Source organism: Panthera tigris, chromosome B3 (assembly GCF_018350195.1).
Source record: "Panthera tigris isolate Pti1 chromosome B3, P.tigris_Pti1_mat1.1, whole genome shotgun sequence".
Classification (NCBI taxonomy): domain Eukaryota; kingdom Metazoa; phylum Chordata; class Mammalia; order Carnivora; family Felidae; genus Panthera; species Panthera tigris.
In genome coordinates this window covers 94,538,424-94,557,951 of record NC_056665.1, presented here as the reverse complement: position 1 = coordinate 94,557,951, position 19,528 = coordinate 94,538,424, and the positions used below count along the sequence as shown (strand labels likewise).

Genomic DNA, 19,528 nt, shown 5'->3' with positions numbered 1-19,528 from the left:
AAGAAGAATGGCAGATGAAAACTGTTAAACATCTGTATATTTAAAAATATGTACTGTCACTTCCAAAGGCATTAATTGTTTATGATATTAAGCAAAGCCTGAAAAAAACAAACATTTCAAGGGTGTTGAAAAAATGACTCTAATTCAGAAGAATTCATACCAAGTGTGAAAAGAGTAAGACACAAATTTGTAGTAACAACGGAAGAAAGGGTATGTAATTAAAGGTTAAATGTATACTATTAGTAGAAAATAGAAATAAGGTACCTTTAATGCTATGTTATTATTCCTTTATCCTCTCAGGTGTTATTAAAGTAATAGTGCATCTTGGGGCGCCTGGGTGGCGCAGTCGGTTAAGCGTACGACTTCAGCCAGGTCACGATCTCGCGGTCCGTGAGTTCGAGCCCCACGTCAGGCTCTGGGCTGATGGCTCGGAGCCTGGAGCCTGTTTCCGATTCTGTGTCTCCCTCTCTCTCTGCCCCTCCCCCGTTCATGCTCTGTCTCTCTCTGTCCCAAAAATAAATTAAAAAAATAAAAAAAATTAAAAAAAAAAAAAAGTAATAGTGCATCTTAAAGCCTATGTCACCTTTATTTGAGGCTGTAAGACATCTGGATTTTAACCCACTGAAATGTTATCTTAGCTAGTTTATATTCTATGGGGTAATTATATGAGTGTATGATTTAGGGTCTGCAATACCTGGATTTTTAACATCAGCTGTTATTTTTATTAGCAACGTACCTGGTAAACAAACATGAATGGAAGTTTCCTATAATATGGGTATATCAATATTTTTCTTTCATTTTACAGCAAAATCGTATAAACCATGTATATGTCTTGTATTCAGTTGGTGGACTCTCTCTTCTCCTTTAGGGTCCTCATTTAGACAGTATCTTTCATTGGAGTTCATTATCAGGCTGAAAAAGGTTTATAGGCTGAAAAAGGACTTCCTCCCCCAACCTCATGTCAGAGTCCACTGCAGACTTCTACTTAAAGGAGCTAATTTTGTTCCTTTTAAAACTAAAAAAATTAAATTAATATTTCCCCCCTGAAACCTTTTCAACAATGGCCTTTTAGTTATCATCTGTGGTTAAAAACAGGAAACTGCAGCTTTTAATAAAATGATTCATTGTAGGGAATTTTTAGGTTTTGAGGTAATCCCCTAAATCATTTGAAAAGAATGTATCTCCTAGGAAAAGTAAGTTAAATGGAAATTTTTTTAACACCTGAAATGATAAGATTTTTTAACACATTGCTTTCATATGAACATGTTTATGGGGTATGCTCTGGGACTGTCATTTGTAGTTATGATGTGGGTCCTGTGTTCTCTGAAGGTTTTGTGGTATTACCTCCAAACATTGTGCTAATGTTGCATTTTCTTCTGTAGTGTGCAAACACTACATTTAGTTTTGCATTTTTACGTTTTACACAGCTCACTGAGATACAATATAAAATATTTAGTTGCTTATTCCTCAACTGCAGAAGTGTATACTTTCATTACAGCTTTAAATTAAAGAATTGGGATCAAAATTATTGCTTTTTTAATACACATATGAAGTTACGTACTCTAGAGTTTGCGATAAGTAACAACATCAATGTATCTGCCAACTAAAATTACTTGAGTAGAACATCCCATTATAACCACAGAATACCTACAATCTTCCCTTGGGATGTACTACAAATATTGAGTGGTTTTGAACTTATATTAACATCCAGAAGAGTATACCTTGATTAAACTTGTTTGTCGTTAGATAGCGGTTAAATGTCAAATTATTCTGTATGTATTTTTGTGAGTTTGAACTTCTTTTACTATTTTCTGAAATAATTGTACTTTGCCTTTAGTTTAAGACCTAAAAACAGTGAAAGAAATTGGCATTTATATTATATTACTTTATAGAATACTTAACCTCCAGAACTAATAGGAACCTTGTAGTATCTAGTATCAACTATGCATGAGTAAAATAGTTTCTGGGCAATTAGGTTTTATGTTCCATTTTTACCCCTGTATATGAATTCAGTGATTGTATGTGGTTATCAGTAACTACGTTGGATTTCCTGCTGCACTCCTTGGGGGCCAGTTAAATACACTCTGCATGTTAGAATTTAATCTTGTCACATCTTTATCAAGCTAATGGCCAGACACAGCAGGTTTAAAAATAATTAAGAAATTGTTTCTGGATTATAATCTATATGCAAGAAAAAGTACAATAAGTGTGTAATAACTAAATAAATAAGGCTCTGTTATAAACAAAAGGAAGGAATAAATTCTAGGGAAGCAGGAAAAAGTGATGAGTGTTGAGGTTATTTTTGGTGCAACCAAATTTTGCAGTTGCTACTCTCTGGCTATACGACCTTAGAAGCATTACCTTAACTTCTCTCTGCCTCAGATTCCTCATTTGCAAACTAAGGCCAGTATTAGATCCTACTTACTAGGAGTTGTGGTAGATTAAATATAACAAGTATAATACAGTTAACATAGTGCTTGGTACATAGTAAGGACTAATAGATATAGTGGGTGGGGGGTTGTTTCTGTTTTTGTTGTTTTGTTTTGTTCTGTTTTGTTTTAACTTGACCTAACCATACAAGTTAGGCACTATCAATGAGGTGGTCTAGCAAGACTGAGCTGTGCCTCATCCAATGTAGCCCGGGATCATATGCACCTACACTGCCTTGTGAAGGAAGAGGTGGTTTTTAAAAATTACATTTCTAAACTCATTGGAAAATTGTATTTCTAGACCTTATTAAAGAAGAAACACTGGTGCTTAAGACTTAGAGTTTTGGTTTTTAACAAGATTGCGCCATGATACTCATGCATGCCAAAATGTGAGAACCACTGATACAGAGTATCAAAAATACAGCATATAAAACTCTGGAGACCATCAACACTTAGAACTCAGGAAAAGGAGAAGCTGCCCATCAAGGAAAGGGGAGTAGCCACAGATGTAGATGTAGGAAGCAACACAAGGCCCCACTGCCTCAGAGTCTAAGAAAATTCACAATTGCCTGTCTCTAACTTTTATTCTACAGCTCTCTCTTTGAAAAACAAAGAGAAATATTTCAGGCATATACACAAATAATACCATCATAATTTGTATATCTGTCACCAATCTAAAACAACAATAACAAAAAAAATGACCAAATGGAGTGAAGTCCTTTGTTTACTGCTCACATTTAAATCTTCTCTTGGTGCTCTCCTAACCCACCTGACCAGTATCTTGAACTTGTATTTACTTTTTTCTGCATTTCTTTATACCCAATACATATCTATGCATCCTTCAAAATGCATACTTTGAACTTAATTTTTAGAACATGCCTGTTTCAAAATTAAGTTTGCTCAATATGACTTTCGTGAAATTTGTCCATGGTAATACGTGTTGCTTAGGTTCATTTTTCGTGCTATATTTTGTATTATATTTTATGAAGAGTCTATAATTTTATTATTTTATCTCTTATTGAGGTTCAGATCATTTTCTGTGATTACTATGCCATGGATATTTCTGTTTCCTTGTGTACAAATACAAGAGTTTGTCTGTTTTCAATGTAATATTGTTTTTATTGCCAAATGGCTCTTCAGTTTACATACTCATCAAGACTGTATTTTTAGAAGACCGTTTTCCATGGATGTCTCGCCTTTTTGAATATCTTGTGTGCAAAAGCACTTTTTTTTTTCCAGCCTATCTTTTCAAGGTCATTTGCATAGCAAACATCCTTAGAAAATAGAGATATTGTCTCCCTCTAGGGCAGAGGGAGCAGAGATCTGTTTCATATCCAGTATAATAATTAATTTCCCTTTTCTGTAATGGTTGAGTAGGTTTTGTTACTGTCAGTTTTAAAATACTAAGGTTTTTTTTAAAGTTTTTATTTAAATTCCAGTTAGTTAACATACAGTATAATATTAGTTTCAGGTGTACAATTTGGTGAGTCAACAGTGCCATACACCGTCCATTGCCCGTCACATGTGCCCTCCTTACTCCCCATCACCTATTTAACCTATCCCCCCATGCTTCTTCCCTCTAGTAACCATCAGTCTGTTCTCCATAGTTTAAGAGTGATGCCAGGGTGGCTCAATTGGTTAAGTGTCTGACTCTTGGTTTCAGATCAGGTCATGATCTCACAATTCTTGAGTTCCAGCCCCACATTGGGCTCTGCACTGACAGTACCCTCTTTCTCTCTCTCTGCTCCTCGCCCACTCATGCTGTCTCTCTCTCAGAATAAATAAAGTTTAGGAAAAAAACGAGTTGGTGGGGCGCCTGGGAGGCTCAGTTGGGTAAATGTACGACTCTTGACTTTGACTCAGGTCATGATCTCATGGTTCATGAGTTTGAGCCCCCCATCGGGCTCTGTGCTGACAGTGTGGAGCCTGCTTGGGATTCTGTCTCCCTCTCTCTCTGCCCTTCCTCTGCTTTCTCTCTGTCTCTCTCTAAAAATAAATAAAATTAAATTTAAAGAAAAGATCTGTTTCTTGGTTTGAAGCTCAAGAGTATTATGCTAAGCCAAATGAGTCAGAGAAAGACAAATAACATGATTTCTTTCATATGTAGAATTTCAGAAACAACACAAATGAGCAAAGGTGGGGGAGATACTAAGGATTTTTAAGCTAAGGATCCCCCAGATGTGATACAAACCGTAGGCATGTGCACTTCAACCTGGCCACTTCTGCGTCACCACTGTGGGGCTTAGGAGACAAGGGGAACTGATCTGAATGTAACGTTCATGCTGTCTGCTGTATTCTGAGTCCTTTTCATTGACCTGGTTGTCTCCAGTCTTCTGCTGGTATCTGTAATACTGTTGACGGCTAACTTCTTGGTTTGTTTGTTTGTTTGTTTGTTTGTTTTTTAAGTTGATTTATTCATTTTGAGAGAGAGAGAAAGATAGCAGAGGAGCACAGAGAGAGAGGGAAAGAGAAAGTCCCAAGCAGGCTCCATGCTGTCAGCACAGAGCTGGATCCTGAGATCATGACCTGAGCTGAGATCAAGAGCCAGAGGCTTAATCGACTGAGCCACCCAGGTGCCCCCAATGTCTTAGCTTGTTAAGTGGAGTAAATTCTTGCCCATCCCTCTACTCCTCCCACCCTGCTGGTTCTTGACAGGAAATTCTCATTGCTTTATATCTACATCAAACTTTAATATTGTTATTTTATAAGTTTTTGTTTATCTGATGGTGGGAAATAGTATTATGATTTTAATTTCCATTTTCTTGATTCATGATGAGACTGAGCCTTTTCTTTAGTTATTCAGGGTTCCACATCTATGAAATACCTGTTCCTATCAGTCTGATTTTGCTATTGAATTATTTTTCTTAAGTTAGAAGACTGTTAGCTGTACTATTCTAAATATCTTCTTCAAACCTTTGCCTTTATTTTGGCTGCTTAATGGGGAGCATTGATGAGAAGAACTTTGTATATCAAAATTTTAAATTTAATATTAACTTCAAATTTAAGTTTGCCTAATTTATCAGTATTTTCCTTTACTAATTGTGCTTTTCTATTCTGTTTCAGAAAGAAATGTCTTACTTGAAGTCATAATGACATTCTTCTGTATTTTTTTTTCTAAATGGTTAAACTTTTGCCTTTTAAATTTAAGTCTTATTTGACTTCCAGAGACTGTTTCTATATAAGATGTGAGGTAGACATCAAATTCATGTTTTTTCCATATACATACCAATTTGATGATACATCTTTTTCTGTCTTCTATGTGAAAATCCCCACAAGTATATATATAAAAGCTTTCTGTTTTATTCCATAATTTTATTTGTCACTTTTCTATCCTGCTATAATGGCATATTTGAGATTTACATTTCCAGAAACATAGCAGATTAGACTATATAATTAAAACTAACCCACACTCAGAAAACAAACAAATATATAAATATATGCAAAATATCTATATGTACATTTAATTATATATGTATATGTATGTATATATATTACTAGATACAAATGTAAGGGAAAATGGAAAATCAAAGTATTTTAATTGGTATGTCCCACTCAAATGCTTTTGCCTTCAGCTGCTCACCAAGCCAGATAAACTTGAACTTTGAGTCTTATAATTTGGCATGGTGAAGCAGGCAGGATTCAAAACACAAGGTCTTCCCAAAGCAAGGGATCACCTCCACTTTAATCTGTGAAAATAAAAGTGAACCATACTGTTGATGTGCGTAGGATTGTGTCAGAAACAAAGGCATATCCCTAAAGGAATATATCTGTATTTTAGACTGCAAAGAACCCCCATAAATAATGTTTTTAGTCACATGGTCAACATACAGTTAAAAATAAGCAAGATAATACAAAGAGAAAAGTGCCAAGAACAAGGATACTATAGACTTCAGATGTAAAAATATCAGGTACATGTTTATAAGGTAACTATATTTACGCTACTTATATGAATTTAAAAAACTGAAAATGTATGCAAAGAAAAAATTATGAAGTGACACAACAGATTTTTTTTAAAGACTTTATTCCTTTAGAGTAGTTTTGAGTTCATTGTAATACTGAGCAGAAGATTCAATGATTCTCCTCCATATACCCCCTGCCCCAGGACAGGCATAGCCTCCACCAGTAACAACATCCCGCAACAGAGTAGTACATTTGTTACAATTGGTTAACTTATACGGATCCACTGTTATCAGCCAAAGTCCATAATTTACATTGGGGTTCACATTTTGTGGGTTTATAATTACATGTATCCACCATTATATCATCAAGCAGAGTAGTTTCACTGCCCGCCCCCCCCTCCACAAATTCTCTGTGCTCAGCTTATGTATCTCTTCCTTCCCTGAACTCCTGGTAACCACTGATCTTTTTACTGTCTCCATAATTTTACCTTTTCCAGAGTGTCATACAGTTGGAATCACTCAGTATGTAGCCTTTTCAGATTGGTTTCTTCCATTTAGTGTATGCATTTAAGTTTCCTCTATGTATTTTCATGTCTTAATTGCTCATTTCTTTTTGGCACTGGTAATATCCATTGTCTGGTTGTAGCACAGTGTATTTGTCCTTTCATCTACTAAAGGACATCTTGGTATCTTCCAAGTTTTGCCCATTGTGAATAAAACTGCTATAGACATCCATGGAAAGAGTTTTGTGCAGACATATTTTCAACCCCTTTGAGTAAATACCAAGGGGCATAATTGCTTGATTATATGGTAAGGGTATGTTTAGTTTTGTAAATAAAACAAACAAACAAACAGACAGACAAACCAAAACTATCCTCCAAATTGGTTATATCATTTTGCATTCCCACCAGCAATGAATAAGAGTTACTTTTGATCCACAGCCTCACCAATATTTGCTGTTGTCAGTGTTCTGGAATTTGACTCTTTTGATAGGTTTGCAGAGGCATCTCATTGTTTTGGTTTGCATTTCTATGATAACATACAGTGTGGAACATCTTTTCTGTTAAGATCCATGGACCATTTTTTAATTGGGTTATTTGTTTTCTTATTGTTGAATTTTGAGAGATCTTTATATATTTTGGATGTGCCTTTTGCAAATATATTCTCCTAGTCTTTTCTTGTCTTTCAATAGTCTTGGTAATATCTTTTGTAGGGTAGAAATTTCTAATTCAAAGAAGTCCAGCTTATCAGTTATTTCTTTCCTAGATTGTACTTTTGGTATTATATCTAAAAAGTTGTTGCCAAACCCATGGTCATTTAGATTTTCTCCTATTTTACCTTCTAGTAGCTTTGTAGTTTTATGTTTTACATGTATGTGATACATTTTTAGTTAAATATCATGAAAAGTATAAAGTTGGTATTTAGATTTAGTATTTTGCATATGGATGCCCAACATTACATCGCCGTTTGCTGAAAAGGTTGTTTTTGCTCCACATGTATTGTCTTTGCTTGTTTGTCAAAGAAGATCAGTTGATATTAGGAAGATTTGGTGTATATACTCAATGAGATATTACTCAGCCATAAAAAGAATGAAATCTTGCCATTTGCAGTGACATACATGGAGCTAGAGAATATTATGCTAAGTGAAATGAGTCAGTCAGAGAAAGACAAATACCGTATGATTTCACTCATATGTAGAATTTAAGAGTCAAAACAAACAAGCAAAAGGGAAAAAAGAGAGGCAAACCATGAAACAGACTCTTAACTATAGAGAAGAAACTGATGGTTACCATGGGGGAGGTGGGTGGGGGGAAGGGTGAAATGGGTGCTGGGGGTTAAGGAGGGCACATGTGATGAGCACTGGGTGATGTATGGAAGAGTTGAATCACTATATTGTACACCTGAAACTAATATTACACTGTATGTTAACTAACTGGAATTTAAAAACTTTAATAAAGAAAAAAAAGTAGTTAAACTTGTATCTCTCTAAGCTTCAGATTGAGACAGCAATAGACACTATTGTTTTATCTTCTGACTCTTAATAAGATGGCATATTAAATCTGTTTAATCAGCCAAAGTATTCTGTGATAATTTGGTAATTATCTGCAAACATCTGTGTGGAAATATCTACCAAATTTGTTGCTTATTCTAGAAACTTGAATATAATATAATGTACAATATAATGTAAATATAAAGGTACAATATAATACACTTTTTTATTTAGTAAAATTTTAGAAAGCTTTCTTGAACATAGTAAATATCTCTGAAGAACATATTGGGAACATTATTACCTAATTCCTTTGATTTCAGGCTGGACAGCAGCGTTGGTGGGAACAGGAGATTAAAATAAATGGAAATATTCAAAAGGGAGAACTAATTACATATAACTTGACTGAGCTAATTAAACCAGAGGCTTATGAAGTCCGACTAACTCCTCTCACCAAATTTGGTGAAGGAGATTCAACAATCCGTGTCATCAAATACAGCGGTAAGTAGTACTTTATAAGTATTTTTTGCATATTAAAGTGTCTGGAATATGTACAATGCAACTATCTACTAAATTTGGACATAAACTAAAATTTAGCATATTGACCTTCTGGGTCATCAGCCAAGTGACAAGAAGAGAAAACAGAAAACTAAATCATCATGTATTGTAATATTTGTTTTAAATGTAGAGATGTTGAATAATATTTTAGTTAACATTGAATCTCTGTGATAAAGCCAACAGTGTCCTTTTATTTTCTATCCCATAAGTTATGATGCAATAATTTTGCATATTTTTTTCAAATTCTTAATGGCTCTAAAATTTGTCATTAAGAAATTAGCAAGTATTATCAATGCTTGGTTTTTAATTGATGGACTTGATTTTTTAGAGAATTTCTAGATTCACAAACAATTGAACAGGAAGTATAGAGAGCTTCCATGTATGTCCTTTTCCCCCAACACAGTTTCCCCTATTATTAACATCTTTCTTTAGCATGGTACACTTTGTACAATTGATTAAAGAATATAGATGTATTGTTAAAGTGACAAATAGTTTGCATTAGGGTTTAAAATTATTTGTGTTGGACAATTACATTAATTGTGATAAGTAGATAATATTATTTATTCATCATCACAGTATGATACAGAAGAGGTTCACTGCTCTGTGGGTCCCCTGTGCTCCTCTTGTTTATCCATCCCCACCCACGCCCTCCAATCCTGACAACCAGTGATCTTTTTATTGTCCATAGTTTTGCTTTTTCTAGAATGTTGCATAGTTGGAATAATGCAGCATATAGCTTTTTCAAGCTAACTTATTTCATTTAGCAATATGCCTTTAAGGTTTTTCCACGTCTGAGGCTTGATGGTGCATTTCTTTTTATTGCTTAATATCCCATTGTACAGCCATATTGCAGTCTGTTGATCCATTCATCTGTTGAAGTACATCCTAGGTTATTTTTTTGGTCATTTTTTTCTTTTAGATTGCTAATGTTAAAAATAGCTAAATGTATGTGAGTGTTTTTGTGTGTATGTTGGTGAAACAGATTAATATTTTATTGACTGAAGTTTATGTGAATTTTTCAGTTGAAATTTATAATGTTCAGTGGCTACCTCTAGAACTGTCAATGTTTTTCAGTGTTGAATGATTCATATTTCATATTTACTTTATTACCTTAGTGAAATATTATTCTTTTTATCATTGATTACCAGGGCTTGAATTAAAAACTAATAGAATGTAGTTTTTTGTGGTTGAAGTTCTCCATTCAGTTTAGCATTAGGCAGATTTTTTCCTACTTAAGAGGGAAACAGTGAATACTATCAAAAGTAAAAAATACAGTGAAATTATTAAAAAAAACTCATTGGATTTGGGGCACCTGGGTGGCTCAGTCAGTTAAGCATCCAATTCTTGATTTCAGCTCAGGTGATGGTCTCCTGGTTCGTGAGATCCAGCACTGTGTTGGGGGCTCTGTGCTGACAGCATGGAGCCTGCTTGGGATTCTATCTCTCCCTCTCTGTTGGCCCCTCCACTGCTTGCACATGTGTGAACACTCTCTCACTGTCTCTCTCTTTCTCTCAAAAGAAATTAACTTAAAAAAAAAACTCACTAGAATTGCTTTTCACATGAAATCACTTTTCTTCACTCTTTTTTCATCAATTAGATATATTCAGTTTTCACTGAAAAAGATATACAATATAAAATAGAATATTAACAGGATAATAATAATAATAATAATAATAATAATATCATGGTGTCGCAGTTCGTGAGATGCAGCCCCGCGTCAGGTTCGCTGTCAGCACAGAGCCTGATTGGAATTCTCTCTCTCTCTCTCTCTCTCTCTCTCTCTGCCCCTCTCCCATTCATGCATCCTCCCTCTCTCACTCTCTCTCAAATAAATTAAAAATAAATAAATTTTAGTGGCTATAACAATTGTTATTCTGTAATAACCTCCATGATCCCATTGGACACACAATTAGATAGCATCTCAATATATTTTTTCTAAAATTTTAATTTTATATGTCTTATAAATTATGAATTATTATCTCCTTTTTACTAATTTTATGTTCCCTGTCCCTAAGTTATAAAACTATAGACTACTTAATATGGTCATTAGAAACAATGCATTAATATCCATTCATGTAAAAAATGAAGATATTAGGACCCAGAAAGTTTCAGTTAAACAGAGTTAAACAACCACAGAGTTAAACAACTATGAAATGACAAATTCTGAATAGAACTGGGGTTAGTTCACCCTTTCATGACAGAGGATCCATGTTGCTTTGCTATATTTAGAAATTATATGACTTTCCTTAAAGCGATATAGAGAAAAAACATCTTTAAAATCTCAGTAGTTTTATTGAAAACTCTAAGGCAACAGACTAAAATGGAAAATAAATCTGGAGAATAGATATTATTGTAGTTTCAACTTTAATTATTTTTACATTCTTAGGCATACTTATTAAAATCTTAAACATTTTAATTAAAATTTATTTTATATAATATAGATTTGGGTAAAGTTTACTTAAATGGTATCTAGACATTTATAAAAAATCACACATGAAAGTACAATTGAAAAGAGAAGCAAAATGGACTGACTGCAATATTTAGAATTGAGAATGGCAAATTTTCACAAGGTTAAATCTGCTACTTACAGTAAATTTGGTGACTAATAATATTGTAGCAGAAGACTCAATTAAAACTCAGTCTGTTCATAGGTTAACTGTAGATGTGACATAGTTTTTAGAACGAAATTATAATTCAAAGATATTTACTTCTTTGTGAGATAATACATAGACAAATTAAACTTTTATATTATTAATTATGAAATAATTTTAATTTTTTACTAATTAATTTTTGGAAGATAATATATTGATATCTTGCAAGAAAAAGAATTATTTTTCTTCACTTCAGTGGAACTAGTAGATATATAGTCCCTTCTCTATATTGTGTATTTCATATTTGCAATGGGCAAAACAATGAGAAAAATAAAGTTAATAGAAATAATCTGTCTTCTGCAAGGAATAGTAAAAATACTTGAGAAACTAACTCACTTTGTTAAAACTGATGTCAGTGTACTCATGTAACAATTATCATGAGCTCACTTTGTGTATGTGTGTGCCTTTTTCACTATCATACTTTACCTGTAATGTCCAAGTTTAACAAAAGTGGTTAATGGCAAACACTAGGAATTAACAACAGACAAATTTCGCAAGTTAGAGTAACTCCCTCTTGTAATCCTGGTAGACTACGGTAATGCTTTACTTTATCCAGAATGAAATTTGCTCTCAAAGTGATAAATGACTAATGATTTTACACAGATAACATTTTAACTGTTGGATTAGATATATTTTTGTTGTTTCAGTAAAATGTAAAGTACTCATTCCTCTTCAGGTAGACATCAGTTGTCACTTCTATGGTAAGCACAATTAGTTTTTTGAAATAAATAGGTCTTCTGGTGCACAAAAATGCAAATGTATTGGTTTTTATTTGAAAACCATGTGTGTGTGTGTGTGTGTGTGTGTGATTAGACAAAACAGCACTGGTACAGCAGTTTGTTTTAGGGTGTGTAATAACATGATATAAGGAATGTCTTATTTTCATATATACCATGTTATTTTCACCAGAAGTAGATAACTGCAAAAAAAAAAAAAAAAAAAAAAAAAAAAACCCTAAAATGTAATCTTTGTTGGATAATTGCTTTCATTGTTAAACCATCTAGATTATAGGTTGGCCTACTGTCAGCCTGAGTTTTGATTTCTGGGGATTTTTGCACTGGTTAAGATATAAAAGATCAGCAACTCCATTCCTTGGAAAAATGAACAAATCCCACATGCTATTTAGCATTGATCTTTTGGGTACTTTGAGACTGTTATTGCTGAGCTCCAAAGTAGATTCTATTCAATCCTCTAGAACAAAATGGATTGCAGACACAATTCTCCATGGTCACAGTGGGGGAGATCATTAAGTTTTGATAAGGAACTATGAGACACTGATTAGACCTTTATTTATAAAAGACATTCAAGCCATGCTAACATTAGTTTTTTGCTTTTCTTGTAGCTCCTGTTAATCCTCATTTGAGTAAGTATATTTTTTTTACTTTAATAATTGTACAGCATTTCACAGTTAAGAAAAATAAAAAAATTCATAGGCATACAAGGATTATTTAGCAACTGTTCATATTTTGTTTAAAATGGAATGGCTTAGAAACAATAAAACTGGCATTAAATGTGAATTGTAAATTTTAAATTTTTATGGACATGGGTATAAAGACAAATTATTTAACATTGGTTATTGATTTTCATAATTTTTCCTAAATAGGGAGCCATTTCCAACAACTTAACATTTGTTATATGTTTAACTGGGGGATTTTTTTTTATCTTTTGTAGCAGTGCATATCATTTATATTGCTATTATTTGTTTCTTTAATTTTCTTTTTAAATTTCTACATTCCAGTTGTAAAAGGTTATAGTTACTTAGAAAGTTGGTATTCAAATAGTTGAATCAATATTTTTCTTGGATCACTAATCTTTATCCTCATTTTTAATGAAGAAGATAGTCTCTTCACCATCCTGTTGATAATATTTCACATTAAAGATTGACTTGTGTTTTTTTATTTTGTGCCTAGGAATATATTGTTCTTGGCTAATAAAAGAATGGAGAGTCACTTTACATTCTTACTCCCATCCATCCAATATTCTCCATTACCTATACTTACTGAAGAAAATGTGCAGGTCTTTTTTCTCATCTTACTATGTTTCCTTTTCTACCATGGCCTTTCAAGGATTATATCACCAATACCATACTACACAACATGCTTCTACCTTATTTTCTACTAAAGATCCTCTTTTACTCCATTTCCACATATCCAAATCATAACACTGAATACATTTATGGGTCTTTACTATTTTCATATTTCTTTCATGCACACTTCATTTTGTTCTCACCAATGACCCTTTAATGTGGATATCCTCAAGTCTTTGAGGTTCACTTATAAGGTTTAGCACAAATGCTTCTTTCTGCACTCAGTATTCTCTCCATTTGATTTTCTGTAACAATTTATCTTCATCTATGTGGTCAGCTATTTTTTATTTTGTCATATTCCCCAGTAGATTAAGAGCTAAATATGTTTCTAATTTCTCGCTATTATCTCACTATCTTTTTGTCTATCACAGCATCTTATATTTAGCAGGTGTTCAATGATCATTTGTAAAAAGAACAACACGACAGTTTCAAGATGAATTAATTGCATAAATCAGGTTCTCCCTGGCTTCCACCCAGGGTACTATTGCTATTTAATTACTATATTGATTATAATTCTTTTGAAGGTAAATTCTCTGACTATAATTGCAGTAGAAGTGTTTAAAAAGAGTTGTCATGGGAAGATTAGATACAGGAAAAATCGACAAATATTTCAGTTCAGGAAATATTTGTGAGAAGCTTCAATTTACTGGAAAAAATGCATACATAAATAAACAGTAGAGCTTTGTTTGCTAACGGGTTACTTCCATACAATGTAATAAGTACCATTAATTTTTTGGCAAGTGAAGTTTTACAGAAGACATGATGCTATTTTAATTGGGTCCTGAACATTGAGTAAAGGTCCCTTTGGTGAAGAAGGTGAGGAAAGGCAAGCCTGTCATCAGAACGAAGGTCATGTTCAGATAATTACTGAGCAAAGCTCAGTGTGTCTGGAGTATGATGTTCAAACATTACAGAAGCCAGAAATGTGCCCTGAAGATGAACAATATTAATTCGAATTTGAGTGTTTCTTTTAAAAGCTTGTATCCTTTAGGTGATAGTTACCAATTTCTTCCTCATAAGCATTTTTTTTATAGTCAAACAATGAGTTGGATTTTCTATTTTTAAAATAATTTCCAGTATAACTCTCTATGCCAAAGATTTCCACTGACTGTACTTTTTTTTTTAATTTTTAACATTTATTTATCTTTGAGACAGAGACAGAGCATGACGAGGGAGGGTCAGAGAGAGAGGGAGACACAGAATCTGAAACAGGCTCCAGGCTCTGAGCTGTCAGCACAGAGCTGGATGCGGGGCTAGAACTCACAGACCACCAGATCATGACCTGAGCCGAAGTCGGATGCCTAACCGACTGAGCCACCCAGGCGTCCCAACTACTGTACTTTTTAAAAATTTTACCAAGTTTCGATACGGTAAAAGAATTGTTTAGAACAAAGACTTTTTAGTAAACATCATACGATGATTTCCATAATTTATAAGGGTATTTTTTTAAGAAGGGTAATTATTTTTATGTTTTTGACATAAAAATACATACAATATGAGACCTATATTGACAACAAATCAAACTAACCTTAAATGCTCTTTTGCATATAACAACTTATATAGTCTTCAGGTGAATCTATTTATCCTAGGTATCTACTTCCAAAATATCTATATAGAGTAAGTCCATGAATTTTATCATAGTAGGATTCTTCATTAGACTAAAAAAAACTGACTTTTTAAATTTAAAAGAGAAAGGCCTTCTATTTATAGTGTCTTTTAAAAACTCTTTTGGTTAGTCTTTTGAACTGAAAGGAAGGATGATTAGTTGTCAGAGAACTGCAGTCCTCTGGTAGAGCAGCAGCAGTGCTCAGTTGCCCTTCTCATACATGTCTTGTTCCTCAGGAAGGGCACCCTTGGACCAAACCTGAAGTTTAGTCCATGATTGGACTGTGTTAATTGAAAAGAAAACAGGAAAAAGTTGAATTTCAATTGAAATGAATTCTGAGATCTCACAAGTACCTCACCAATGGAGTTGAAATTTCCCACTGTAAAGAGGTTTTAAATTTTTTGAAAAGCAAATTGTTAAAATTCAGAACTTTGTTTTTGGATTTCAGAAAGTTTGTTTTTGGATTTCATTTGCTTTATGTTAGAGATTATAAGTATAAGACGGTATGTGTATATATATGAAATTCATATAACCATAAATATGCATTATAATACAAAGAATGCATATCCATGAAAATTCACTACCTCAAGAAAACAGCTTAAAACTAAAAAGAAAATTTATTGTAATATCCCACTCTAAAATATCAATCCCAAGTTAGAACTAATGGACAAATTAAGTAAAGTGATGTGATATAAAATCAGCATACAAAAACCTGTGACATCTCTATATTCACAATGAACTTTCTGAAGATGAAATTAAGAAAACAATCCCACTCAAAAACAAAAGAATAAAATATTTAGAAATAAAAATAATTTAGAAATAAACTTAACCAAAAAAGTAAAAGACTTCTACATTAAAAATTATAACACATTGTTGAAGGAAATTAGAGAAGACAGGTAAATGGAAAGACATCCCACGTTCATGGATTAGAAGAATATTGTTAAAATATCCATATTTTCCCAAACAATCTACAGATTTAGTGAAATCCCTACCAAAATGTCAATGACATTCTTTACATAAATACAAAAAACAATCTTAAAATGCATCCAGAACCATTAAAGATCCCAAATAGCTAATGTAATGTTGAGCAAGAAAAATAAAGCTGAACGCATTGTACTTCCTCATTTTAAAATACATCACAAAGCTACAGTAATCAAAGGAGAATGGTACTGGCATAAAAACTGTCATTTAGACCTATAGAACAAAGTAGAGAACTCACAAATAAATGTGTGAATTTCCAGTCAACTTATTTTTGACAAGAGTACCAAGAACATACAATAGGGAAGGGACAGTTTCTTTAACCATTTACATTGTTGGTGGGTGTGTAAATTGCTACAGCCTTTATAGAAAACAGTGTAGGGCCTCCTGGATGGCTCAGTCAGTTAAGTGTCTGACTTCGGCTCAGGTCATGATATGCAGTTCTTGAGTTTGAGCCCTGCATCCAGCTCTGTGGTGACAACTCAGAGCCTGGAGCCTACTTCAGATTCTGTCTTTTCTCTCTCTCCCCCTCCCCCTCTCATTCTCTCCCTCTCCCTGTCTCTCTGTCTCTCTGTCTCAAAAATAAACATTAAATTTTTTTTTAAAGAAAACAGTATAGAGGTTCCCCAAAAATTAAAGATAGAATTACCAAATGATCCAGCAATCTCACTTCTAGGTAAATATCCAAAGGAAATAAAATGTCTGTCTTGATGAAATATCTGCAATGCAAAGTTCATGGTAGCATTATTCACAATAACCACAAAATGGAAATGATCTAAGTGTCTATCAATGGATTAATGGATAAAGAAAATGGAGAATATTAAACAGCTTTTAAAAAGAATGTTATTCTGCCACTTGAGACAACACCAATGAATTCATTTTATTATGCTAAATAAAATAAGCCAGACACAGAAGGACAAATGCTGCATAATATCATTTACATGGAATCTAAAATAGTTAAACGCAGAAGCGGAGTGTAGAATGGTGGCTGCCAGGAGCAAAAGGGAAGGGGAAATGGGGAGATGTTGGTCAAAGGGTATATAATCTTTCACTTATGTTAGATGAGTGAGTTCTGGAGATCTAATGTACAGCATGGTGACTATGCTTAGCAATACTGTATTATATCCTTGAAATCTGCTAAGAGAGTAGATCTTAAGCATTCTCAACTCCAAAAGAAAGGAAGAAAAACAATGGTAACTTGTGATACGTGAAGTGATGGATATATTAATATGTTTCACTGTGGTGATCATTTCAGAATGTATATCAAAATATCACATTGTATATCTTAAATGTATATAATATTTTTTGTCAATTATATTTCAGTAAAGCTAAAAAAAATAAAGTTAAAAATAAAGAAATGGTTGGGGTGGGTGCAAGAGGGTCATTGGGCTAGAGGACTACAGGGCATCAGGGTGCTTATCCCCAAGTTTTAATCTGTCTTTATCATGTTGAGAAGAATTTGAAAAGTAAAGCACAATTTTGGAAACCTTGTAATGTAGAATATCTCAAATATATTAATTTATTTCTATGGAGCCCCTGAAACCACCAAAATTATGTTGTAGTTAGAAATCTCGTGAAACTTTCAAGATTAGATCAGTTTTTAGGTCTGTATTACTTTCTTAATTTTTTAAAGGTTTTTTTTAAATCTTTTATTTATTTTTGAGAGAGAGAGAGTATGAGCTGTGCAGGGGCAGAGAGAGAGGGAGACAGAATCCACAAAGCAGACTTCAGGCTCTGAACTGTCAGCACAGAGCCCAACGCGGGGCTCGAACCCATGAACCATGAGATCATGACCCAAGCCAACGTCGGACACCCGACTTGACAGAGCCACCCAGGCACCCCATATTACTTTCTTATTTTATGATATCTTTTAATATTTAATATAATACTGACTTTTGATAAATTTTTACAGACTGAGACTTTTTCATTATCTATCAAGATATTCCTTATTCCAATAAACTTTTTAATGAATAGCTTTTTACATAATTACTTAACATATAATGACAGGATAATCATAGGATTATTATAGTCCAAAATGGTGTCTTTTTTCCACTTTTTCTATTTTTTTATAAAATCTCTCCAGTAATAGGTTTCTTCACTGTAGATGTATGTCTACAGAAGTAATGAAGAACTATTAAGATTACTTGTGTATCTTTGTCCAATATGAATTATTGTAGTCTTAAATCGTACTGTGAACAACTTGTGATATCTATAAAATAAGCCTTTTAGGTGTATCTAAAATTATAGACATGTTTTAGGTTCTTATAAGCTGTATTTTTGCTTAATTTTCCTATGAGAGACTTAAATTTTCAGGTTTTAAAAACTTTTGTTTTTGTAGGCAAGTTTTCTTTTTTTTTTTTTGAAACAAGGCTAAATTACACAAAAGATATGTTTTTAATGTCCTTATAAAAATTCATTATATATAATTTTAAATAACATAAAAAGATTTGGCACCAAATTTATAAACAAATCCTGAAGTTTTACTTTTGTTTTTGGACATTTTCTTTGTATGTATACAATATGTAGTTAAACAACTGAAAACATTTAAAATCAGGGATTGCTTTATTACAACTCCAGAATAGTAGCTAAAGGAATCCCCTGTCGTGCCTAAAAAACATTTAAAGAAACGAATCCACGCATATAGCTACCCCTGCTGTCACCAACATTAGATCTCAATTGTTAGACTCAGGCAGTCCTGTCTTCTTTAGTACAAGATCCATGGTGTAAAGACGTGCTAGAAAATATTTTATATGGGATATTGTTTATCCAGAAATGTACTGATTTAGAATTCACTAAATGCTTATGCTCCCTATCAATATTCCTATTCATAATATGGAATATAAATAAACACAAAGAAGTACAGCAAGTCTTGAATCTGAAAACAAAAACAAAATAAAACAAAAACTTATTCCTTAAATTCAAAGGGAGAGTTTCTGTTTACTTTTTAAATGTGTATGCCAATGGTTTTCTTTCTACTTCTCCTTCCTTCCTTCCTTCCTTCCTTCCTTCCTTCCTTCCTTCCTCCCTCCCTCCCTCCCTCCCTCCCTCCCTTCCTTCCTTCCTTCTACCTACCTACCTACCTACCTACCTACCGGTTTCCAGCCTTCCTCCCTCCCTTCTGTCTTTGCTTTTCTCTTTCTTTTTTAAATTGTGATTAGAACACTTAACCTGAGATCCACCTTCCTAATAATGTTTGAATATACAATATAATATTGTTATATACAGGCATAATGTTGTACAGCAGATCTCTAGAACTGACTCATCTTGCAAAACTGAAAATTTATATCTTTTGACCACTATCTCCCCAATTTCATCTTCCTCCAGCCCCTGAAAA

The 19,528-nt window shown here is 33.4% G+C and overlaps 1 protein-coding gene across 1 annotated transcript in view; it reads left to right on the top strand.

Annotated features, from left to right (window-relative positions):
- Nucleotides 1–19,528, top strand: part of MDGA2 (MAM domain containing glycosylphosphatidylinositol anchor 2) — an 856,127-nt gene that overhangs the window by 798,167 nt on the left and 38,432 nt on the right. The window contains exons 11-12 of the mRNA XM_042989635.1: nucleotides 8,639–8,816; nucleotides 12,867–12,887. Coding sequence (XP_042845569.1) covers nucleotides 8,639–8,816; nucleotides 12,867–12,887 — 199 coding nt within the window. The remainder of the gene's footprint in view (nucleotides 1–8,638; nucleotides 8,817–12,866; nucleotides 12,888–19,528) is intronic.